This window comes from Leopardus geoffroyi, chromosome C2 (genome assembly GCF_018350155.1).
Source record: "Leopardus geoffroyi isolate Oge1 chromosome C2, O.geoffroyi_Oge1_pat1.0, whole genome shotgun sequence".
Lineage (NCBI taxonomy): Eukaryota > Metazoa > Chordata > Mammalia > Carnivora > Felidae > Leopardus > Leopardus geoffroyi.
This window is the reverse complement of record NC_059333.1, coordinates 67,880,114-67,906,086: the sequence shown is the minus strand read 5'-3', so window position 1 is coordinate 67,906,086 and position 25,973 is coordinate 67,880,114. Positions and strand designations below refer to the sequence as shown.

At 39.0% G+C, this 25,973-nt stretch overlaps 1 protein-coding gene across 4 annotated transcripts in view; it reads right to left on the bottom strand.

The window, feature by feature from the left end:
- Positions 1 to 589: 589 nt before the first annotated feature.
- Positions 590 to 25,973, bottom strand: part of CD86 (CD86 molecule) — a 67,487-nt gene continuing 42,103 nt past the window's right edge. For 2 of the 4 annotated variants that reach the window (XM_045502236.1, XM_045502235.1), the window contains exons 3-7: positions 18,994 to 19,329; positions 16,389 to 16,694; positions 13,328 to 13,477; positions 4,236 to 4,281; positions 590 to 2,299 (exon numbers count right to left, since the gene is read on the bottom strand). In XM_045502236.1, coding sequence (XP_045358192.1) covers positions 2,206 to 2,299; positions 4,236 to 4,281; positions 13,328 to 13,477; positions 16,389 to 16,694; positions 18,994 to 19,329 — 932 coding nt within the window. In that variant the 3' untranslated portion in view covers positions 590 to 2,205. The remainder of the gene's footprint in view (positions 2,300 to 4,235; positions 4,282 to 13,327; positions 13,478 to 16,388; positions 16,695 to 18,993; positions 19,330 to 25,973) is intronic. The other 2 variants (XM_045502237.1, XM_045502238.1) reach the window with 2 other exon arrangements.

Below are 25,973 nucleotides of genomic sequence, written 5' to 3'. Positions count from 1 at the left end.
TGTACAACATAATGGTTTGATATATGTATAGATTGTGAAATGATTGCCACAATAAGTTTTGTTAACATCCATCACTACATATAGTTACAAACTTGTTTTCTTGCAGTGAGAACTTTTAAGATTTACTTTCTTAGCAACTTTGCAAATATACAATACAGTTATATGCATTTATTTTATAATCAGGGTATTTTAAGGAATATTTTACATTAAGATTTTGTTTAATGTATATATGAGCACATAATTTAAAATTACAGAATATAAAAGTTACAAACTGAAAACCAAGTATCCCTTCCCCAACTCCAAACTTCCCAGTTGTCCTCAGAAAGAACCTCCCTTACTTGATTTTTTATGTCTCATGACTGAGATAAACATATAGAATCATATAAGCCCCATTTTCTTATACAATGGTTAGGGAAAGGGGAAGAGGAGGGTTTGGGATGAGTCAGAGGCCATTAGCTGACTGGAGAATGAGGCTTCCATAGAGACATTAAGAGGGAGAAAGTACATTAGGAAGACAGAGGAAGTAATATCAGACTACAAGGGTTGAGTAGTACCATTGAAGTAGAAGCAGAAAATGGAGACTTTTAAATCAATTTAAGAAAAATTTATTAAGAACTCACTATACGAAACATGTTAGAAACCAACAAGATGCTTATGGCCTAATGAAGCAAATGCAGGGAAGAACACACAAATGGTAATATTACAAGGACAAGCATGGCTAGTACAGCTGTCTACAACCTTCTAGATTCCTTTATGTAGAATAAGAAGAAATATTTCTGTGGGTTGGGCCTCCCAAAGTTCTCTCTTGGTTTGGACTGAGGCTGCCTCGTCTCTTAGTGATGCTGCTTTAGAGCCAGGGTCATCTGACTCATCTCTACTGGGCTAGTATAGTCCTCTCGTGTACCCAGTTTCCCCATCATTTATAATGACATATAGACAGTCCTCAGATATAAATTTGCCAGCCCTGCTCTTGGCCAGCTGATCTCTCCCTAGGGCACCTGCCAGCTAAGTTGGCCTTTAGATGATTTCCATCTTGGTCCTCCTGATTCCACTCTAGCTCTTTGTGTCTCAGAAGTAAGTTGAAAGAGTCCTAAGCTTCCTTCCATTTATCCCATTATCAAGATGATAGCTCTTCCTCCCCTGCTCTGCCTGCAGCCAGATGAAACATCACAATAACTTGATTATTATCCAAACTTCTCACCAACCACCATGGAAGCTGCTGTCTGTCTTAAGTCCTTTTGGACAGACTGTCTTCCTGTTGCTAATCCCAAGGTTTGTCAGAGGACTGGACAGACAGGACATTCATGTGCATCTCTGTTGTCAAGATCTTTCTTTTTTTTTCTCTTTTGAGTGTTGTGATCTCTCAGTTGGCTCTTGCATAGTTGCCCTGGACCATCATCTCAGTCATTTCTTTGAAGAAGAGAAGTAGGTTCACAACGCGCAGTGCTTGACCCAGTGTTCTCTGCTAAGGCTTATCTATAGCTTGTTCCGCAGGCGGATCCTTCTCAGGTTAGCAAGGGCCCAGATAGAAGTGGATCCAGGATCCAGAGCTGATTCCATCTTCATTGTTCTTAATTTTCCAAATTTTGAGTTGGTCTGCTCATCATTGTCAGCACGCCAAGCCACCATTTTCCTACTGATCTTCACAGAGGGACAAGAGCTCCTCAGCAGTGATTTTCTCAGGGCATAGTAATTACATTATTATAGTACACATCTCTTTATGTTTCAAGATATTAATAGCAATACTATAAAAGCCATAAAATATATAACTCCCACAAGACTGAAGAGGTAGTTATTCAGTCACAAATATACAAGATAGAATGAGGCACTACCTTAGAATTATCATAGATAAAAGCCATTATTCCAGTAATTGGGAGTTCTACATAAAACACAATTTATAAAATTAAGAAAAGAAGGCTGAATGTGAAACAGGAGGTGTTAGTCTTAAACATTATTCCTGAGCCAGGAGCCAGTCAGGTGAGCTTGGTGCACAAATTTGCTCTGAAATGAAAAGAAGCAGTTAAGGTCTGCTCCTGAGGTAGGGAGCAGAGCTGGCATTACAGGGTGGCTTTCTCAGATGGAGTCCTGGAACCGCCACTATTATTAATGGTAATAATAATATTAATAGACAAGAAAAAGGTAAGCCCAAAACTTGAAGGGAAAGGCATATAAACAATGGACAGTTATATGGACTTTATTCTTTAATTAAAAATGTGTAGTACTTTTGTCGCCTGAGGCTGTCTTCAAAATGTTAACACACTGGGCTTCATCAGATCTCTCAGGTACGTGGTATGGTACTCTGGAAAAACAGAAAGAAAAAAAAACTGGGTGAGATTTCACAATACAGCCACTTTATTTTTCTAGATTTCAGTGACAGGGTGAAACATAGGGGGCCACTGCAATAGCAATAAGGAGAAACAAACTATTGAAGAGAGAGAAGGGGATGTGCTGTTCATGCTTCCTTCAATTAACTATCCTTTATTTTAGTCTGGGCCTGCCCCTGCCATGTGTTGATTCCTTGCTGCCTTCTCTCTGTAGGCTCTTCTGGCTATTTCTGAACTGGGTCTGTGAGGACAGGCAACATCTTAGCACCTGGGCTCATCATCCAGGATTCCTAGATTCACAGCAGCTTATGCATTAGGTCAATGCTGAGCACTCTGGGGGCTGTGCATCCTGGGGTTATGACTGTATCTTTGTGACCAGGTGTTTGACTTAGGATTGCTTTGACCCTATGACTGTGTGGCCAGAGCCTTGATATTCTTGAGAGCCCTGTTTCTCAGGGAGGATGGAGTACAAATAATCTGATTTCATCATGTTGTGAAAGAACTGATCACCAGGAATCCTTATGCATTCTTCATGCATACATTCATTCTGTCAACAAATATTTGCTACGATAGCCAAGATATGGAAACCTAAGTGTCCACTGATAGATGAATGGATAAGGAAATTGTGGTAATGTACATACAATGGGATATGATTCAGCCATAAAAATGAATGAGTATTTTGCCATTTGTGACAACATGGATGGACTGTTTTTGTTTTTAGTTTGAATAAATTGAATTTAAAAACAACTGAAAACTTGAACTCTTAATAAAAAAGCACTTCATCATATTTTGTCTACTTTAGCCCCTAGTATGTGGACAAAAGATAATATAAAGAAAAGGATATACACATTTCCCCTGTGTCATATATAGGATTGCTTATTTAGATTTGATTACGTAAAAAATCTAGAAAGAAAGCAAATAAATGAAAAAATAAAAACCAAACAACTTATAATACTGCTCAGCTGAAAGCAAATGTAAGAGAAACTAAGCCCTGATGAATAGCATTTACTTTTCCATGAAACTCTTTTTCAACATGTTATATATTTACCAAATCACTACCATGTAAATGTTATGAATACATCCCATTATCTGTAAATCGGTAGATGCCATGAAAATTATAACTATAGAAAATTGTTAGTATTATAAAAAGGCTACTTTCTATGGGTTAAAAAATATCTGCTACTATAGTTTCATAATAAAAAAAATTATTGAAAACCTACTATATGCCAGGCACTGAGCTGGGTGCTAGCAGCACAATGATAAGCTTAACTGTTATGGTCTGTACCCTCTATAAGTGTGTACTTCACAGAGGTTAATAATGTAACTGCACAAAAATGTAAGTATTGCCTGGTGTTATGAAGATAAAGCATAGGGATCCATATGATTCTATAACAGGTTAGCATAATCTAGCTTAAGAATGGGTTTTTTAGAAGTGCAGCTCGAACCAAGATGTGAAGAATGAATAAAGAAGTGGCAGAAGAACATTCCAAGTAGACGGCACAGCAGATGCAAAGACACTGAAGTTACAGGGAACATGTCATCTCTCCTCACTTATTTATTCATTCCATACATGTAGGATTCCCACTAGTCCAGGCATCGTGATAGGTACTGAGGTTACCATGTGAATCGTATACAGCACACACACACCACACAGACCACCTTTGGTGTTAATTTTTTACCTTACCATGACTGAGCTTGCCATGTCCCTTGAGCATTGTGTACTGGACATCCTGCCATCCATTTATAGCTAGAACATTTCCTTCCAGATCCTGACTAGTCTCATTTTCCTTTCTTTCTTCATTCGTTCATGTTTGCTAAGGGCTCAGCATGCCTCAGATTCAACTGATGGTCAAGTTATAAATTCTCTGGAGATGGTACCTCTTTCAGCAATGTTGTAAGGTCAAGACTCACCTTTCGTTGGTCTGTTTGCTCTCTTTTCTCTCCCCTTTGATGGTTTCTGAAAGAGACCAAAACAACTTTAGAAAATGTATTGCCTTATAGACATTAAACGAGGGAAAGTTTGAAGAGAACCAGTCCTAGGACTCAAAGAGAAATCATGTGCCTATACACGTGGAAAAGATGGTTACTTGATGCAATTTCAGGGGGACTGAGAAAGGCGTTTTTTTGCATCCAAAAAGCAAATGCTTTCCTTTATTCACTGTGTCTTAAGTTCTAATATTGGAAATAGACTTTTCACATATAGCTCTACCCTTTACTAAAATAAAAATACTACTGGGAGGGGTAACACATTTAGTTTTAGCAATCATTTAGTGATTGGAAAAGTTTTCAATCCTTTTCTGAAAGTAAAGGTTTAGATGAAGGAATAAAAGGAAATCCTGAATATGTTGATGCCTAAATGATTGAGTCAGCTGGCACTACCCAATATTATACAATGTGGCATGGATGGGCCTAAATGGGAAATCTCTAGCTGGCTAGATCTCCCAAAGCCTGAGTTGCTACTGATATGGGCTTACCACTGATGCAACTTGGAGTATGAATTCCTTTAGGCTGACTGTTGTGATAGTGCTTTTGTCTCACTCAGAATCTTGCAACAGGGATTGTTAACCTGGATGTCCATAGAGAACTTTAGGGAGTAAAACAATACCCTTGATGGGTTTTAACGCTTCCTAGCATTGGCAGTTCTGGTGTGTGTGTGTGTGTGTGTGTGTGTGTGTGTGTGTGTGTGTGTGTATGTGTGTGTTTAAAGATAATCAGCTTTATTGAGGGATAATTAATATACAACAAAATCCAGTGATTGTCTGTATAGATTTTTATGAGTTTAGCAAATGTATGCAGTCAAGTAACTACCACCATAACCAAGATATAGAACATTTGTATAAGCCCCAGTAGTTCCCTCCTGCCCCTTTTCAGTCAGTATTTTCCCCTATTCCATCCTCTGATAACCACTGATCTGGCTAATGTCACAATAGTTTTGCTTTTTTAAAATTTCATAATTCCAAAGGATCATAAGTGTGTGGTCGTGTGGTCTTTTTGTGCCTGGTCTCTTTCTCCTAGCATACTTCTTTTGAATTTATACATGTTGTTGCATGTTACTAGTAGTCTGTTCCTTTCTATAGCTCAGCAGTATTTCACTGTATGAATATACCACCATTTGTTTATCCATTTACCAACTGATGGAAATTTAGGATACCAGACTTTCAGTATTTCAGCTGCTGTGGACATTTGTGTATGTATCTTTGTGTAGACATCTTTTTATTTCTCACGGGTAAATATCTAAGATTTCTGGGTTGTGTAGCAGTGCATGAGAGTTTCAATTGCTTCACATCCTCTCCAGCCCTTGATATTTACCAGTACCTTTAATTTTAGCCATGTTAGTGAGTGTGTAGTGGTATCTCATTATAGCTTTAATTTGTATTTCCTTAATGACTAATGATGTTGTGACTGTCTGACTGTGCTCATTGTCCATTTGTATATTTTCTTCTATGAAGTATGTGTTCAAGTCTTTTGCTCTTAGCCTTTTGTTAAATGGATTGTCTTCTTTACTAGGTAGTAATTTATAATTATATATTCTGGATATATAGTATATAAGTTCTTTTCAGATATGTATTTGGAAACATTTTCTCCCAGTCTGTGGCTTGACTTTTAATTTTTTTAACAAAGTCAAAGGGCAAAAGTTTTTTAATTTTGATGAAGTCCAGTTTATCAATTTTTACTTTTTGTTTTTTTTTTTTTTATATTTATTTATTTATTTTTGAGAGACAGAGCACAAGTGGGGGAGGGGAAGAGAGAGAGAGGGAGACACAGAATCCGAAGCAGGCTCCAGGCTCTGAGCTGTCAGGACAGAGCCCGACGTGGGACTCGAACTCACAAATCATGAGATCATGACCTGAGCCGAAGTCAGACGCTTAACTGACAGATCCACCCAGGCGCCCCCAATTTTTACTTTGTGCTTACTGTATCCTATCTAAGATTTGCCTAACCTAAGATCAAAAAGATTTTCTCTGATTTTTAAAAATCTCTTAATTTTAGCTCTTATTTTTAGGTCTATGATCCATTGCAAGTTATGTTGTGTGTGTCAAGGTTCATATTTTTCCATGTGGGTATCTAATTGTCCCAAAACCATTGTTGAAAAGACTATCCTTTTCTGTATGGAATTACCTTAGCTCCTTTGTCCAAATCAGTTGACCATATGAGTTTACCTTTTGATTATCCCTCTTGTTTCATTGGTCTGTGAGGACAGGCAACATCTTAGCACCTGGGCTCATCATCCAGGATTCCTAGATTCACAGCAGCTTATGCATTAGGTCAATGCTGAGCACTCTGGGGGCTGTGCATCCTGGGGTTATGACTGTATCTTTGTGACCAGGTGTTTGACTTAGGATTGCTTTGACCCTATGACTGTGTGGCCAGAGCCTTGATATTCTTGAGAGCCCTGTTTCTCAGGGAGGATGGAGTACAAATAATCTGATTTCATCATGTTGTGAAAGAACTGATCACCAGGAATCCTTATGCATTCTTCATGCATACATTCATTCTGTCAACAAATATTTGCTACGATAGCCAAGATATGGAACCCCCTTTCAACTTCTTTCATGTATACACACACATCCTCTTTAACTCTAATACCACGCTGTCTTGATTACTATAGCTATATAGTAAATCTTGAAATAAGGTAGTATAAGTCGTCCATTTTTATCTTGTTTTTTAGAATTGTTTGGCAATTGTATGTCTTTCACACTTCCACATAACTTTAAAATTAGCTTTTTAATTTCCACTAAACAGCCTGCCAGTATTTTGATTGGTATCTCATTGAATCCACAGATCACTTTGGGCCAAACTGATATCCTAATATCTACTCTTCTGATCCATGAACATGGCATATTTCTCCAATTATTTAGGCCTACTTTAATTTAGTCAGTAGTAATATTCTTCAGTTTTTGGTGTACAGGTCTTGTACTTATTTTTAAAAATTTACTCCTAACCTTTTAATATTATTTGATGCTACAGTAGCATTTGTATTTAAATGGTATTTAAAATTTTTTTCAGTGTCCAACTTGTTTGTTGTTAGTATGTAGAAATACAACTGATTTTGATTTTGTGTATTGACTTCGTATCTTGAGACTTAGCTACACACAATTAGTTCTAATAGCTTTTTATGGATGCCTTGGGCTTTTCTATAAACATGATCATGCTATTTTTGAAAAAAAGACAGTTTTTCTTCTTCCTTTCCAACACGTGTGCCTTTTCTTTCTTTTTCTAGATTTTGCACTGGCTAGGACCTCCAAGAAAATTTTGAATAAATATAATACATTTAAATGTGTTATCTTTTCCTCATTCCTGATCTTATGGAGAAAACAGTCAGTCTTTTATCATTAAATATGATGTTAACTGAAGGTTTTGGTATATGTCCTTTGTCAGGCTGAGGAAGTTCCTCTATATTCCTACTTTTATGAGAGTTTTTCTTTCTTTTTGAAAATTATGAATGAGTATTAATTTTGCCAAATGCTTTATCTGTATCCACTGACATGATTACATGGCTTTTCTTTTTGGTTTGCCAATATGGTGAATTTTATTGCTTGATTTTTTTATATTGAGCCTATCTTATATTCCTGGAATAAACCCCACTTGATCATGATGTATCATACTTTTAATATATTGCTAGACTTTAGTTGGTAATTTTGTAAAGCATTTGGCCATTTATGTTCCCAAGGCATATGTGTAGTTTTCTTTCCTTATCAGAGCAGTCTGGAAACTGACTTTAAGTAGTAGTTTGGGGGCAATCATACAGCTCATCTCATCTTTTCCCTTCTTTCAGGGATTACAATTTTCTACAGCTTGTTGTCCAAAGTCTGAAAACAGTTGTTTCATATTTTGTCTGATTTCCAGTTGTTTACAGTATGAGGGAAATTCCTGTAGCAGTTCATCCTACATGGGAGGAAGAAGTTTATATCTTCTATATAATTTTAAAAAGTTAATAAATTTAAAAAATTTTTAATTTTTACAACTCAGTCATATTTCCTTACTTCTTCTTATAATCATGCACTGAGATGCCCTTTGAAGCCACAGTTAAGTATGATATTTGTACTCTATGGCAGTTCTTCAGATATTTGAAGGGAACATCTTTCCCATTCCCAAATTTCCTTTCTGGCTAAGCATCCTCAGTTACTTGAACTATTTCTTATTTGACTGAACTTCTAGACACTTTATATATCTGGCTAGGTTTTGTTTTTGTCAAAGTTCCTTTTTTAAAAATAATGCTTATAGCTGAATACAGTTTTTCAGATGTCTGTGGACCAACATAGAATATTTATATTGTCCTTTCATACCCATGACAAAACCATCACCATTTAAAAAAAAAAAAGCTTCTATTTTAAAATGAAAGCGGACAACAAAAAAGCAGATTCTAATCTTGTGTATTTGATTACAAATTTAGCATTCTGAAGGCCAGATGTGATGATATCACCAACTTTCAGTTTTTAAGTCCTGTGAAGGTTTCTGTCTAAATAGTGGTTAAAATTATTTATTTCAGAAAAGACACTTGCCCTTTAAGAAATCATTCCTGAAAGAGCTGAGACTCTTCCAGGTTTGGTGGAGGGAGGCAAACTGTAAAAACTGTTGGTTGCTAGGGCTCTATTACATACAGATTTCAGTCACACAAGACCCAAATGAGGAAGTAAAACTTCAGGAGGAGCTATTTTTAGTCTCTCTCCCCAATGGGTAAGCTGATAGGGTAACTTCTGATTGGGAAAAGACAGTAATTCAAGGTTACAATTTCTCATGCCTAATCTGCTTTGTTTGACAAATCAAAAAAGAGAAGAGAGATTAGAAACCAGCTAGAAGAACTGTGGCATTTCCCTTTTATTCATTTAACAGCCTGAACAGAGTAAATCTGGATGGTTGGGGCATAGAAAAAGTATAATTACCGAACAAACACTGGAAAAGACTTCTGATGCCAAATTATTTAGCTAGAGGGCTGTCTCCTCTATTGGATTAGGAGGAAGCTCCATTTTTGGAGAAATTCCTACTGGTTATCAGTAAGTTTGTGTCTCTGTGGATGGATCATGACTGCTTCCATGTCTATTTGTCAGCAGAATTTAGTTCCTTGTGGTTTTATGACTGAGATCTCCATTTCCTTGCTGGCTTTCAGCTGAGGGCCAGTTGCAGATTCTAGAGGCCACCCACATTCCTTGCGTCACAGCCCCTTCTCCATCTTCAAAGCTAGCAATGATGGGTTAAGTCTGCCTCAACCTTTGGATTTCTCCTTCTTACATCTCATCCCTCTAACCCAGCCTGGGAAAGATACTCTGACTCATGTGATTAAATTGGGCCCACCTGGGTAATTCAGGATTATCTCACCATCTTAAAGTCATTACCTTAGTTACATATGCAAAGTCCCTTTTGCCATGTGAGATAACATAATAGGTTCTGTGAATAGTATGTGGACATCTTTTTGGGGACATTGTTTAGTCTATCATATAGGCAGTGCCAGAGGTATCCACAAGGCAAAGTGCAGACATTGCTGAACTACAGAACCCAAATTTACAAACACATCTACATAGCATGGTTACTTGGAACATGTCCTCCTCCAGTGATATCAAGACTCTTCTCTTTGACCAAACTCACTAGCACAGGTGATTGTCTGATCAAACTTTCCCTAGAAATATTCTTTATCACATTCTTGGGAGTAAGAGGTCATATATGTGCTATGTTCTCTTGTTATTTTCTGCCTTTTATCATTCATAGCTCAGTTTGACTATTTCATATGCATACACACAGCTTCTTTTTTTCTTTTCATATTTTTATTTAAATTCTAGTTAGTTAACATACAGTGTAAAACTGGTCTTAGGAGTAGAATTCAATGATTCATCACTTACATACAAACCCAGTGCTCATCATAACAAGTACCCTCCTTATACCCATCACCCATCTAGCTCATCCCCCACTCATCTCCCTCCATTAGCCTCATTGTCAACAAGCTATGGAGAGAGCCCAAATGTCCATTGACTAATGAATGGATAAAGAAGACGTGATATGTATATACAATGAATGGATAAAGAAGATGTGGTGAAATATTACTCAGCCATCAAAAGAAGGAAATCTTGTCATTTGAAATACAAAGCTTCTTGAACCCCCTTTCAACTTCTTTCATGTATACACACACATCCTCTTTAACTCTATAGTCTATTCTCCTGAATTTTTCTGATTTCCTCTTGGGGGAAGAAACATTCTTACTCTCCTTTTCTCCATTTCTTCTTTGTTTCATTTGTGAGCTAATCATTCCAAAGTAAAAGAAAATTTAGGAAACAGCTTATTTTCAAGCTGAAGCCTGCTTCTGCACATTTAGCTAATTCTAAATTGCAATGAGATTGAAGAAAAAGCTCAAAATTGTCACCTTGAGAAGTCAAAGCTTTGATAACCATGATATATCTCTACATCTGACCCTGTGTTCTGAATTTTACACTTTCATATCATAAAAATCTATTATTATATCAGCACACTACATACTTTGGTGGTTTGAATGACTCTACCATAGGCTTAGTATTCATTTATTGAAATTGGATAATCAGTCCCCAATTTCCTGTGTTGTTTTGTTTTAATATAGCAGGATGATGGGTTGTCCGGGTGGCTCAGTCAGTTGAGTGTCAGACTCTTGGTTACCACTCAGGTCATGATGTCACAGTTTGTGGGATTGAGCCCTGCATCAGCTCCCTGCTGACAGTGCAGAGCCTGCTTGGGATTCTCTCTCCCTCTCTCTCTCTGCCATTCCCCAGCTCATGCTCTCCCTCTTGTTCTCTCTCAAAATAAATAAACTTAAAAAAATACACATAATAGGATGCAATGAATGACTGCTAATGTTATCCATCTATTTTCTAGTGGATCTTATAATCAGTACACTGACTGAGCCAGCCAGGTGACCCAAAATTTTATTTATTTATTTATTAAAGTTTATTTATTTATTTATTTATTTATTTAAGTAATCTCTATACCCAACGTGGGCCTCAAACTCACAATCTTAAGAGTCCCATGCTCTTCTGAATGTCAGAATGGCTAAAATTAACAACGCAAGAAAGAACAGGTGTTGGCAAGGGTGCAGAGAATAGGGAATCCTCTTGCACTGCTGGTGGGAATGCAAACTGGTACAGCCACTCTGGAGAACAGTATGGAGTTTCATGAAGAAACTAAAAATAAAACTAAACTATGATCCGAAAATTGCACTATTAGGTATTTACCCAAAGGATACAAAAATACAGATTTGAAGGGGTACATGCACTCCAATGTTTACAATAGCATTATCTACAATAGCCAAACTATGGAGAGAGCCCAAATGTCCGTTGACTAATGAATGGATACAGAAGATGTGATATGTATATACAATGAAATATTACTCAGCCATTAAAGAATGAAATCTTGCCATTTGCAATGATGTAGATGGACATAGAATATATTATGCTAAGCAAAATAAGTCACTCAGAGCAAGACAAATACCAAATATCATGTAATTTCACTCATTTGTAGAATTTAAGAAACAAAACAGATGAACATATGGGAAGGGAGTAAAGAGAGAGAGGAAAACAAACCACAAGATGCTCTTAATGATAGAAAACAAACTGTGAATTGACAGGGGGAGGTGGATGGGAGATGGGCTAGATGGGTGATGGGTACTAAGGAGGGCACTTATGATGAGCACTGGGTGTTGTATTTAAGTGATGACTAACTGAACTCTACTCCTGAAACCAATATTGCACTGTATGTTAACTAAAATTTAAATTAAAAATTATAAATAAATAAAATCATTTGTGAACATTAAAAAAAAAATCAGTATACTGAAATCTTAAATAAGATGCTGATCTGAAGCATTTACTCATCTGATGCTTTTTACCAAAGTGAGTAAGAAGGTTACCTAATTATTACCCCAACCAAACTTCTACTACAGGCATTACTGATATAAAGTCCAACCTTACTCTACAACTTTGCCCAAACCAGCCCAAACCACAAAGAAGCATAAGATTATTATAAAGCCAGGTGCAACTTTGTCCCCCATTAAGCACAGGGCCACTTTTATAAAAGTCAATGAGGAGGCTGCTCAATGCAGTGCTATTTATAATAGCAAATCTATGGGAACATCCTAGTGTCTACCAATATGGAGTTAGTTAAATAAATTAAGGTATATCCACAAAATGGAATATCTCACAGCCATTTAAAATGATGCTGTAGAAAAAAAATAAATGATGCTATAGAATGATACTGACATTAAAAATTTTCTTGCTACATTTAGTACAAATAAGTTAGAAAACAGTACATGTGGTATTATCCAAACTGTGAAAAACAGTCCTATAATATTATTCCAATTATGGAAAATAACATAGATTCCAGAAAAATCTGGAATATATACACCAAAATGTTGTCTACATAACTATTTCTTTCTTGTGGAACTATAGATGATTTTTACTTTCAGTATAATTGGTAATGGGTATGTAATACTTGGTAATCAATAAAAGTTAATATTATTTTTATAATATTATTTTATATTATATTTTATTTATTATTATTTTTATAATAATATTGTTTTAACAAGTCAAGGGGGAACAATTCATCCCACTTTCTTTTCCTCAGAAACCTAGACTTTTAGAGATGAGAAGGTGAATCTTATGGTCATCTAATTCCCCCCTCCTCCCACCAAGCTTCCCTGCTTGAACTCTGCCCGGTCCATAATCACTAACATTTAGAAGTGTTTTCACCATTTTACTTCATTTAAATGTTCACAGTGAACTCATGAAGTGAGGTAGGTAAAGCAAGGAATAATCAGCTTTGTCTGGAAACCAGAAGTACCTTTGTAAACCTTAGAAATGTTGCCTCTCCTAGAAATCCAGAGCAATGTTGAGTCCCATCTATATGGGCTACAAACTCTGAGGGAAAACCTTTTCCTCCAGCCACTTGCTGACTTTTTGCCAGTCTGAGCTCAGTCAATGAGCTCCAGAAGGCAGCTGATCAGGAGGTAGCTGCAAAATAGCAACCTGTAGAGAGGACAAGCACTGACTCACCACATTCATGAGAGGGGCCAGGCTGCTTCTTCTTCCTTTTCCTTAGTGTTTTAAAGGACACCATCACACAAAAAACAACAAACATTACAAGTACAGCCGCAATCCAGAGGAAGTGGCCTTGTTCAGGGTCTTTATCCTTAGGTTGTGCATCTAGAAATGACCACAAGTTTTCAATCAGCCAGGAAGGTTGATTATAAAAGGTTTATAATTACTGTTGTCTTCATTTACAAGTCAACATCTCCCCAGGGTTCTACTGCCAGAGGAGCCTGAAATCCACAATCTGAAGCCATAGAAAGCCCGAGTCACAGGGCCTCACAGCTAAGAACCAAGCCATTGCTCCTGGCCAAATGCTTAGACTAAGCTACATTCTCTTCCCAGAGGTTGGGAGGACAAGGACTGTGATCTAGAAGAAGAGTGTCAAACTGGCCCTTGGTTCTGTGCATGGATATGGTACCCATGCTGAAGGTTTTGAATGTACAGTCATCTGTGCAGCAGCATGCTTCCTCAGTCCAGGCATAGTCAAGCCCTGGGGTCCTGAAGTTTCCCTTATAATAATTTTTCCATCCACTATCATCTGTAGATCAGGTGTCAGACATACCTCACTTGGACAAATATAACAGCTTCCTATTTCCAGTTTTGCTTGTTTGTTTATTTGTTTCTTCCACTGAGGTCACAGTGGAAAAAGCAGGGCTTTCAGAATGTATCACCTACTAGAAAACCTTTGATATCTTTTCATGCCCTGAGGAAACCAGTTTAGAATCAGCTCCTGGGAGGTCAGGACATTCTTTCCTGCATGGGGACTTCTAAGTTTCTACAAAGTTGAAAAACAGACTTTGGAGAGAAAGCTTATAACTGAGTGGCCCATTTTATAGACAATTTATGGGAATGATTTGAATAGTTAATCTCAAATTACAGGCAAATAGGAACCACTGACCTATTAGTTTAGCTGCAATTTGTGGATCCATACCTTGTTCCTAAGACATTAAGAAAAGGAGTTGCTGCCATTATAGGCCATATTCGACACTTTTTTGAGTCTGTCCCAGTTTATCCCACTTGAGCCTGTTTGGCATTCCCAGTATAGAGAAGTTATACTTGATAACATGGAGACTGCTACCTTTTGACACTCAAAAAGATTCCTTGATTCAGGGTCTACTCAATTTCTGATCAAGCCATAGAACAGGGATACAGAGAGGCAAGCCCTGGCTTCCTGAGGCAGCTAGAGCTAAAACATTTCTGAATATGGTGATAGCTGGGAAGGTTTTGACAGTAGTGGAGAAACAACAGAAAGGTGAGATATGATGAAGCTACAGTGGTGGTAATGCCCTGTTCATTTGTAGACTGTGGGAGGCATGGCAGAGGAAGCCATGGCAGAAGGCCCCAAGGCATGTTAGGTGTGGTGGTATTGCTGGCTCCAAACAGGTGCTGAACCTCAGGGATAGCTTAGGAGAGGCTACTATTAGGCCAACAGAGGTTACAGTGAAGCAACCAGGACAGGCTATGTGGCCTATTTACTGGACTCTCAGAGGCAGAAGTGTCTTAGCAGGAGGAAATCAGTAGAAGGAAAGGATTGGGCCACCGGTAAAGCTTATTGGCCCCAAGGACTGTCCATAAGAATGTGTCCATGGACCAAGTTATGTTTGAACAATGAGACACCAGGAGAGAGGAAACAGCAGGGTTAGAGGATTAAGAAAGAAGTTGAATGGATGCCTTAGAAGAGGAAAAAACCAAAAGGGAGAATTGGAGAAGGGGCCAAGGTAAGCAGAAGGCAGACGTGTGGGAAAAGGGGTCAGGATCAGAAGCAGCCATAAGGGCAGTGTGGGTACAGGGTCCCTTTATTCCAGGAGAGAATCTTGGAGTTACTGCTCCTCACAAGCGAAGTCTCAAATATGGATACATTTCTTCCAGGGCAAAGCCAGACTTTAAAATGTCAGGCTCGTATTAGCAGACACTGCTTTATCGTCAGCCCTTTCCTCCAACTAGACTGGACCCTGTACTATACTGTCAACATGCCACAAGAACTTCTGTTTCTGAGTCTTTCCTTGATGCATATGCCCACACCACCGCCTGTGCCCATATCAGATACTGTGAATTGATTGTGGTCCTCTCACTTTTCTTTTTTAATGTATGTTTATTTTTGAGAGGGAGAGACAGAGTGCAAGTAGGGAAGGGGCAGAGAGAGAGAGAGAGAGAGACAGAATCTGAAGCTGGCTCCAGCCTCCGAGCTGTCAGCACAGAGGCCAACACGGGGCTCAAACCCACAAACTATGACATCATGACCTAAGCCAGAGTCGGTTGCTTAACTGACTGAGTCACCCAAGCGCCCTGGTCTTCTCACCTCCTAAGCCTGGATGCTGAGAATTTTTCTTTCTGTTTAGGAAACCACTAGTCTGATGCCTGTCATCTCTTCACCATAATTTTAAAGCCCAGTTATCTTTTAAGATCCCATTTCCTTTAGGAAGAATTCCCAAGGAAGTTACCTATCTCTGAATGTCTATAAAACTGATTATCAGTCATTCTTGTTTTTAAATTTGGTCACATATTTCCATGGGATATGCTTTAGACTCTAATTCCAATCTTTTTAAAATCAAGTTTTCCATGTGTTTACATCATGGAGTTCTGATTCTATTAGAAGGTCCTTGAGGGCAGAGAGCATGTCTTATACCTTTCAGCTTTAACAATGTATAGAATGGTTCTATACTCAGCATGTACTGTTATGTATGAATGTATGTATGATGTGTGTGTGTTTGTGTGTATGAATGAATGGAAGAATTCTAGCCTGGAGGAATCTTGCATTTTCTGACTGAATTTCAAAATATTCTATCCAAAGTTAGCCCAAAAGACTGGGCTAAGAACATACTTCCTCAAGTGCAGCATGCGTTCATAGTTTCTGGGACCCTGCAGCACTCAGATGGAGAGGAGACCTCTGTCTGAGTCCTCCCTAATAGTACCAAAAAATGACCCCATTGGAGGTTTCCTAGCAAGCAAGGCACATTGAGTGATCTGCCTCAACCATTTGTGTATAATACCTGTTGAAAGAAATAGTCTTGGGAAGCAGCTTTACCTATATTGAAAGGTAGGGAGAACAGCATCTCCAGTGTCTCCAGTTTCAGGGCACAAAAGACGCTCACATTGTGTGCTTCAGGGACTGAAAAAGGCAAGCTGATAGAAACGTTGTACAGTTCTGTCACATTATTTTGAGATTTCTTCATGACAGTATCATACTTAGTAGTTGAATTCTCAGTGTTTAGCTGAAAATACATCTCCTTAGGTTCTGGGTAACCTTGTATAGATGAGCAGGTCAAATTTATGATGCCAGAATTTTCTGTTCTATTAGAAGTTACTGTTATTTCAGGTTGACTGAAGTTGGCTGAAAGCAGAATAAAGAGACAAAAAAAAAAAAAAAAGAAATCAGTCTAAATTTAGATGTGTCTAGAAGACAACTGCAAATAACGCTCTGATCTGGGAACTCACTGGGGGCACATCTGGGAGCCTCCAGGTGTGTAAATTGTGGGCCTCAGTCCATGGTGAGAGCTTCATAATGACCCCACATTTATTTTTCAAGAATAGAGTTTTGGACTATGCTTACTTCCAGCTTACCCAAATCAGGGGGGTACTCTCTGAGTGAAAGGAGGGCTGAAATTGAGTCACCAAAGATTCACAATGAGGCCATTGTGCTGGAGAGTGGAGTCTTGGGAAGGAGAACTGGTGTGACTTTAGAATTCAGCCGTCTCGTGGGGTACATTCCAGCTTGCCAGACTAAGGAAGCAGAAAGGGATTGACACCAGCCGAGTTTATGGTGCTGGCATACTCTGGGCCATATCTTCCAGAACCCCAAGCAAGATAGTGGTAAGTGAGTGGATGGGGATTTTGGATTTAGAAATTCAGAATATTGGTTTTGGGCATAACTGTCAAGTTTTCTACATCATGTACAAGATGAAGGTCGAACCCAGCCATTTTTAGGGAAAATATATGATCTTGATAAACACAGAGATTCCCCTGCCTTGGTTTGCCATTCAGATTCCTGTGGCCATTGAGGATCACTGGCACCTAGCCCCTTCTGCCAGCCAGATCCCTGTTCTTCTTCAGTAGTCACTGGGTAGCTTTCAGGTTCTACATACTAATTTATAACTTAGTAGATTGCCTTTAACAGTGATTTTCATGTCATCTTTGTAAGTTTTGCTGTAAGTACCCTGTTTTTGTAAGTTTTGTAAGTACCCTGCCTATACTTTATGGAGTCTGTAGAAAGTGGGTTGCCATGGTGCTACCTACTTCGCCCTCCTTAACAGTATCTGTGGAATCACAGGTTGGAAAAATGATTGTGTCCCACCTAAAACACACCATGTTTCTCAATGGTATCTGGCCATACTTTAAAAAGATTGATTTAGCATGTGTACAAAATGTTCCAAAAGTCCTGCAGCCTACTTTAAATCACATAAAGCTTAAAGGGAGCAACTTATCATTCTATTTCTACTTTGCCTTTGCTTTAACTCTGTGTTTTCAGAATCAGTGTTGATCTGCCTTTTCCAGTTTCATTAAAAATTAATCTGAATCTAGTAATCTCACACCTGGGTATCTACCTGAGAGAAATGAAAACTTAACATTCACACAAAAACTTGTACATGTTTACAGAAGCTCTATTTATAATAGACCCAAAACAACTGTAATAGACTGAAAACAACCCAATGTCTTGCCATACACTGAGTGGATAAAATATAATACTCCTCAGCAATAGCAAGCAACAGGCTTTTGATACATGCAACAATTTAGATGAGTCTCAAAGGCATTATGTTGAAAAAAAGAAGCCAATCTTAAAAGGTTACGTACTATGTGGCTCCATTTAAGTGACGTTTTCAAAAGTTAAGACTGTAGGATGCAAAACAGGAGTTATGCATATGGAGAGGATATGATAATAAAGTGATACAGCATGAGGAAAAATTTTTAGGGTGACAAAAATGTTTTATATCCTATTTTTAGTGGTGGTTACATAAATCTATACATATGTCAAAATCAACAGAGCTATGCATCAAAATAAAATAATTAATTTTACTGTATTATAATAAAAAAAACTGTAGTGATATGTAGACTTTTCAAGGCCTGGAAAAAAAGAGGAGCTGAATTGTCACTTTTGGGGATTATGTGTTCTGGGTTATTTCCCTTCGTCAACCAGGCTCTTGGTTGGTCAGCAAACAACTCATAAGTGACCTCCAGGTGGTTGAAGAAAAAACCCAGATCAATCAGCTATTACCTTTGCTAGTTGCTCTAGGCAAAGATTTAGTTGGTGAGAAATCTTGGACCAAAGGAAAAAATGAACATAAAAGAAATCTGAGGCCTATATAGCTTTGTAAACTTAGTAATGGCCAAATTACCCATGGTTTTCCCTTGGCCACATTAACTTTGTTCAGTTAGCTCTATTTTGCCCCCAAAGCAGATTCTTGGTGATCCTTCAGAAGCAATCTATAAAAAGTACAAGGACTTTCAGTTCCCTATTACCAAACCTTGCCTTCCCTTCAAATGGACTTCCCAGAAATGGCTGGCCCCTGCCTTCTCTCTCCAGGTACCACCCCCACCCCTCTCACCTCCCCAACCCTACCCCCTGCAACATTTCTCTGTTTATTGCAGTCTCATCTGAGAAGGTCAGGGATCTGAACATGCCCTTGATTACATACCAAGCACTGATAGGTCAGAACTCATTTGGTGCATGGGAACTAGTCCTTTGGGCCCTTTATAATGAATGAAACAGTGATATGTGCCCTTGTCCTTGATCTGAACATTGTGGAGTCTCAGGGTCCAGTTGTCCTTGTCAAAGCTTGTACGGCCCTTATATTTGAGATGAACATTTTGAGGGTTCTCTTTGCCTCTGAATATCTCATACAGAACCAGCTTATCCTGGTCCTGCCAAAATACTACCAGCTCATCCAGGCTTATGTTTTGAGAGTTTGTAAAATGGCATGGCAGTTCTCCAGTCTTGTTGAAATATGCTTGACTCTTCATGGAAGAAACACCTAAAAAAGGAAAGGTGGAGATTGGAGAAGGTGAAGCAAGAAGGAAAAAGAAAAAACAACTCCATTTATCTTTATACAATACCCAGATGCTATCTCACCAGTACAGATACTAAAGAACTAGATATTAAACTCTGGAATGTGCAATATACTGGCATCTGGAGAATGGGACCTTTGTTCTCTCTCACTCCACTGCTAACTAAAGTGGGCCTTGTGCAAACTGCAACCACTATGAAATGCACTTTCCTTATCAGTTTAATGAAGGGGTGGACTAAGTGTTCCAAGAATCTTTCAAGTACTATGGTTCTGTGAATTTAAATCCCAAGACAGGGAAAACCAGCAGAGTTAGATAATACATTTACATTCACCCATCTATTAACCTTCCTGTAACCTGAATATTGATTCTCTTCATTGTAGCTGTTACAAGGTCCATTACTTCTATGCCGTCACCAAAAGTTCTCCCTTCCCTTCCCTATCCCCTTATCCCTTGGCCTGCTATAGTTGAAAGATTTCTGATAATGGCAACAAATTTGATACTCCCTCCCTTTCATTATGCCTTGATAGTTGGGTATTACATTGAGTAATATCTTTGAAATTCAAACAGTTCCCTTTGTAGAGCTTCCCTCATGAATACTGCTTTCCATGGCCAGCTTGCCCAAGGATATAAAGCAGTTTGGAAATGACACGGTCAACCAAAGCCTCTATTTTCAGTGACCTCCCTAAGCTCTTTCAGGGATCAGAAGGAGAACTGTGCCAATATGATGGTTGTTTTGGGTTTGTGGTGGTCAAAAACCATTTAAGGTACATGAATAAAATCCTGGAAATGAATCATAGATGAGAAGGTGAGGATGTGCCTTTGGAGTACTGGGGAAACCCCAGGTACGAGAAACTTGCTCTTCCCCATATGTGTTGCCACTGGAAATTTTTACAACCCCTGGAGGACATGCTGGGAAAGTTCAGATAAAGGCTTTCACCCCTAAGGACATAGTGAAGTGTGGAAGGGATGTGGGCCACCTAACTCCTTAAATGTGATTGATTATAGGGTTTTTGTAGGACTTGTTCTGAGTCACAGAATTACGTATGAGTTGGCCAAGAAATTAAGTAGTAGTGGGTGAGAAGTGCAGGGTTAGTGGGAAATGAAATGCTGTTTCTTAGTTAATACGAAGTTAAATACCACCCTGGGGAGAATGTTAGGGTGGGTTTTGAATAAAGCTTCATCATTCAAGACTTCAGTGAAGAGATTTTGACATTAAGCTGGAAAGGAGAGCAGGTTGATGAGAGAGATGAGAGGAGTTTCGTTTGAGGTGTTCTTTGAGGGTGGTGGGAGAAATTGAATTGATCTGATCAGTGGGTTCCTCTTCTAAGAGGGAGTAGGACATATAACAGTGACATGCACTTGGCAAAATTGAACTATTCGAAGTGTGGCCCAGTGAGAACACATAATCAAGAGGGTTGGGTGGTCTTGCACTCTAAGGGAAGAGGACTCTGGGCACTCTTGAGAGTTAGCACAAGTTCAAATCACTGACTGTTGCATTGTGCTCACTAGAACCCTGTAAAACACTTGGCAAGTATAAAATGCAACATCTGTATGGGATGTGTTCCCATATTGGAGGGCGGTGAGAAAATTTACCTGAGTACCTGGAACTGTGAAAGGGGAACCTAAGGAAGATTTACTTACAATTTACAGCAATTGCTTTACAAGGCAATCCGAGGGCTCCTGCTACTTCTTTGCTAAACTCTGAATGATAATGTAAGAGTGCCACCTGCTGTAAAAGCTTCTAGTAGCTATATCTCTGGGGAAACTCATTCTGGTTTTATCGCTAATTTACCATATATATATATAGGGCAGATGACCTAAAGGCGAAACCAAACTCATAGTTGAAAATTCTACCAGTTAATGGTCAACATTAAATTATTGCTTGGTGGTCAACTGTGTCTTCTGGGCTTGGAAATGACTTCAACCTTGGCTTCTTCTTTTTGTCTTCTTTGTCTATGACTGTTTCTCTGCAGAACCTCTCTCTCCTTCCTACTCACTCTTTCCACTCACAGATCAGTCTAAATTCTCTGACTCAGGTCCCACCCCCCTCCTCCCAAAGATTATAAGGGCTTTTCCTTCCACCCATCTGACTGCCCCAATCCTCAACTACCAATCAAAAGTGAAAGGCATGGGCATCACTAGGGGACTGGACAGAAATGCGAAATCTCTGCCCCACCCCCACCACCAGACCTACTGAGTCAGAATCTTCATTTTAACAACAGCTCAGTTTGAGAAGCTGCAAGAGAGGATCTCTACCTCTGTCTTCGGAGTAGAACAAAGAAGATAGTGATAGGAACAATTTATTCCTATTTGTCCCTCCTCCCTTTCCCCTCACTCTAGGGTAGAAATCACTCTGAGGCCCATCTTGAGTGGAACTGAAAGTATTTCACAATTTACATTCCAAGTTCCTCACCAACCACTGGCTTACATGACATCACTCAGAGCTACACAGCTAATTCCCTCTCTGACAATGTGGGGAACATTTAGCTCAAGGTCTATTTTTCCTAAGTGGCTTTAGGCCTCCCCTGTTATGACTCCACACCTTAGGTCACCCAGTTACTGGACTCATTGAGACTCCACTGGTGGTTAAGCATTGAGATTCTCTCCCTTGACCAGCATCTAGGTAACAGAAAAGGTCTGGGTCTAGTTATCACTAATTGCTATGATGATGTCAGGAGCTAGGCACACAAGAATCCATCTAGACACCTCCCTGATCAAGTAGAGAAGTTTGTTTCAAAGGATACTTGAGGACTTTCTTAGCAATATAATGTTTAAAAGTTACACAAAACTGTAGTGTTATGACCTTGTGAGGTCTCCGACCACACCTGGGACTTTAGTCTTTCCAGGCCACTACCCCAAATGCATGTCTTATACATTCAAGGTCCATCTTCTTCTCATGTTACTATACTTATTTATACTCATAAATTTTTCTTCTACTAAACTTCCTCCAAAGCTTTACCAAGCCCCCTGGAAATCTCATTCCATTGTAATAAACTCCTCTACATCTTCAATCTCTTCATCAAATATTTCCCCCAAGGTTGTGCTTTCATTGGAATCTGGCCTACCTGAAGGCCACCCTTTGTCCCCAGCTACTGCTTGTTTTAGCACACTTCGAGAGGACCTTGAGGAACACCCTTCCCCTTTTGAGGTGTTCACCTCTCTCACTGCTGTTACTACTAATCACTTGTCATTACCTCTTTGCTCACTGAGGATTTTGGCAGTAGATGCAAGATCCTTCTTTCCAACCAGTTATTACTATCAATTTGAGTGATTTCAGTATGGATAAGTTCACCAGCAACCTTGCTTCAAGTTTCTTTGGTCTTTTCCACCTCAAAGATCTTCATCCACAGGCTATTTCAGCAGCACCTCTCCCATGACATAACCCTGAACCTTTTCACCATGAACATCTCTGCTCCTAGAATCCTAAACCTCAATGTAATTATCTCTGTCCACAATATATCTTCCTCCAACATTTGCTCCTGACTACTCCACCTAAGTTTGTTCTCTGACTTCATCAAGACCTCAGCTCTATCCAGTTTAGACCCTGTAGTGTGGTGCTTACCAAAAGACCTCTCTACAATGATAGAAATGTTCTATATTTGTGCTGACCAACGTGACAGTCACCAGCCACTATGGCCATTGAGCACTTGATATGTAGCTAGTGTGACTGAGAAAATGAATTTTTAATCTTATTTAATTTTAATTAATTTAGTATTTTTTATTATTATTTTAGAGAGAAAGAGGAGCTCATGTGGAGCAGGGGAGAGGGGTGGAGGGAGAGAGAGAGAATCTCAAGCAGTCTCCTACTACGCAGTGCAGAGCCTGACGTGGGGCTTGATCCCATGACACTGGGATCATGATCTGACCCAAAATCAAGAGTAGGATGCTTAGCTGACTGAGCCACCCAGGTGTCCCTAATTTTAATTAATTTAAATATAAATAGCCATATATGGCTAGCGGCTATCATATTAGATGATAGTATATCTTTCCAATCATTCTTTTGCCAATAAACTTGCCCCGCTGTACAGAATTCATCCTAGGAACATTTAATTTTTGATCTACATACCTGTTCTTACAACTAAATAATTAAGCAGTACCAGGGAAATTACTCAATTATTCAGACTGATGACATTACAAATCTGTAGTCTCCCGTCTCACTTAATTTGTTCTCTGGGCTGATTACCCTACTTACTCTCCCTCATAGCAGTTACTTCAGCAGTTTCCTTCGCTACTGCTTTTAGTTTCTTTTTCTCTTATAGTCAAACTCTCTGAAAGAGTAAGCAGCAATTGTTGCCTCCACCCCCAGGCTCTGTCCCCCACCTCTCTGCCAAAACTTCCCTCACAGAGGTTGTCAGTGATTTCCCACCAATGCCAAATTCAGAGCTCTTTCAGACCTCATGTTATATGACCACTCTGTTGAATGTCACTGTGTTGACCATATCTCCTTCTGGAAACTCTCATCTTTCCCATTCTCTGACCTCCTGGTCAGTTTTCTATGATCACTCTTTAAATGCTGATTATCTCAAGTGCCTGTTCTTGATCTTCTCCTTACTCTCTACTCTCTATGTTTTTTCTTCTCAACCCCCCTGGATTCTTTTCTTCTCTATTCCCCTGTCAAGTATAAGCTAATAATTCATAGATGCTTTTCTTCAGCCAGTCACTTTTACTAGAGTTCCAGATATCCATATTCAACTACCTGCTGAATACTGCTATTTATATAGCAACAGATACTCTCTTCCTCCCCTGTAAATGTTCTTGTCCTCTACCTCATTGAATGGTTCCTATATACCATATATATACACACACACACACACATATATATATATATATATATATATATATATATATATATATATAACATAATACCTATATGTTTTATAAAGTTATAAAAATATTTTATATGTTTTATAAAATATTATCTATTAAAATATATGAAGCATCGTATAACGTACAATGGAAAACACATCATTATACATTAAAAAAACCCAGCTCCTTTGAAGTACAAGCCATCAGAATATACCATCCATGACCCCTCATGGCTGCTGTTACCTGTCTTCTTCCTAAGTGCCCCTTTTTCACTGAAGATCTGAGCATCTGGCTTGCTATAGTTATCTTCTCCTGTCTTCTTCACTGCCCCTGTCTAGGTGATTTCAGCTTCATGAACACAGTGTCGGGCCTCCCACTTTCTTGTCCTCTTTCTATCCAATGGTGTTGTTGTTCACGCAACCCCAGCCATCTCCTCCCTGGACCAGACCCCAGACCAAAATTCTACCTCTATATCTCCTAAAAGCTCTCAATATCAAGCACCTCACCTTATTATCACCACTTCCTGTCTTTTCACTTCATTCCTTCTACTACCACCACTCCATCAATTCTTCTGCCTCACTGAGATAGATTTTGAATTGGAACATTACTCACTGAGTTTGCAGATACTCCCCTAGGCCAAGCCTCCATTCCATCTCCACTGGGATAATTGCAATTGCCTCCTAATTGATCTCCTCACTTTCATCCTTGCCCCCACATCTAGTTATTTAAGCCCAAATAATCCTTTAAAAGTGTATCTCAGGGGCGCCTGGGTGGCTTGGTCGGTTAAGCGTCCGACTTCGGCTCAGGTCATGATCTCACGGACCGTGAGTTCGAGCCCCGTGTCAGGCTCTGTGCTGACAGCTCAGAGCCTGGAGCCTGTTTCAGATTCTGTGTCTCCCTCTTTCTCTGTCCCTCCCCTGTTCATGCTCTGTCTCTCTCTGTCTCAAGAATAAATAAACGTTAAAAAAATTTAAAAAAAAAAGTGTATCTCAGATAATATAATTCTTCTGTTCAGAAGTCTCTGATGACTTCCTACAACACTGAAAATTAAATCCATATCCTTTCACATCACCCTGAGAACTAAATCCAAAATCCATCCCATGGTCTATAAGGTCTCATATAATCTGGCCCTTGGTACCTTTCAAACCTCTTTCCCTCACTTACTCAGCTCTAGCCACACTGGCTCCCTTGCTATTCCTCCAAAAGCAGGCACACTCTATCTCAAGGCCTTTTCTCGTATTGATCCCTCTGCCTAGAAGGCTCTTCCTCCATACAGTCTCATAGTTATTTCTTCACTTCATTAAGTCTCCCATAAAATGCTGCCACCTAGGAAGATTTCTCTGACCGTTCTATTGAAGATAGCGTCCTTGCCATTCCCTATTCCTTATACTGACTTATTTTTTATCAGAGTAGTTATCATGCCCTGACATGATGTGGTATGTTGGTTATTGTCTGTCTCTTCTGAGGAATCCATCTCCTAGTTTAAAAACCTATGTGTGATTTTTTTTTAAGTCCTCATCCTAAAGAATTACAAAGGTTTTACCTAGAAGGCTTCATGGGGAAGAACTGTCCTTCCCACACCAGACTTAGTGCACAGCCCATGCACAGCAATCTCTGATAGGAACTGTAGTCAAAACTCAAGATCTGTGGCCAGTCATGCTCATTCAAAAATTTACATTAATAGCCTGGACACCTTCATTCCTAGATTCCTTTGAGTTCTTGAGCAGAGGCCTTCAGAAGCCTTTCCTGAGGTCTCCTAATGTTGGGGAAGAGGAAGAGGCTTGAAGACACTTTTCTTCATGCT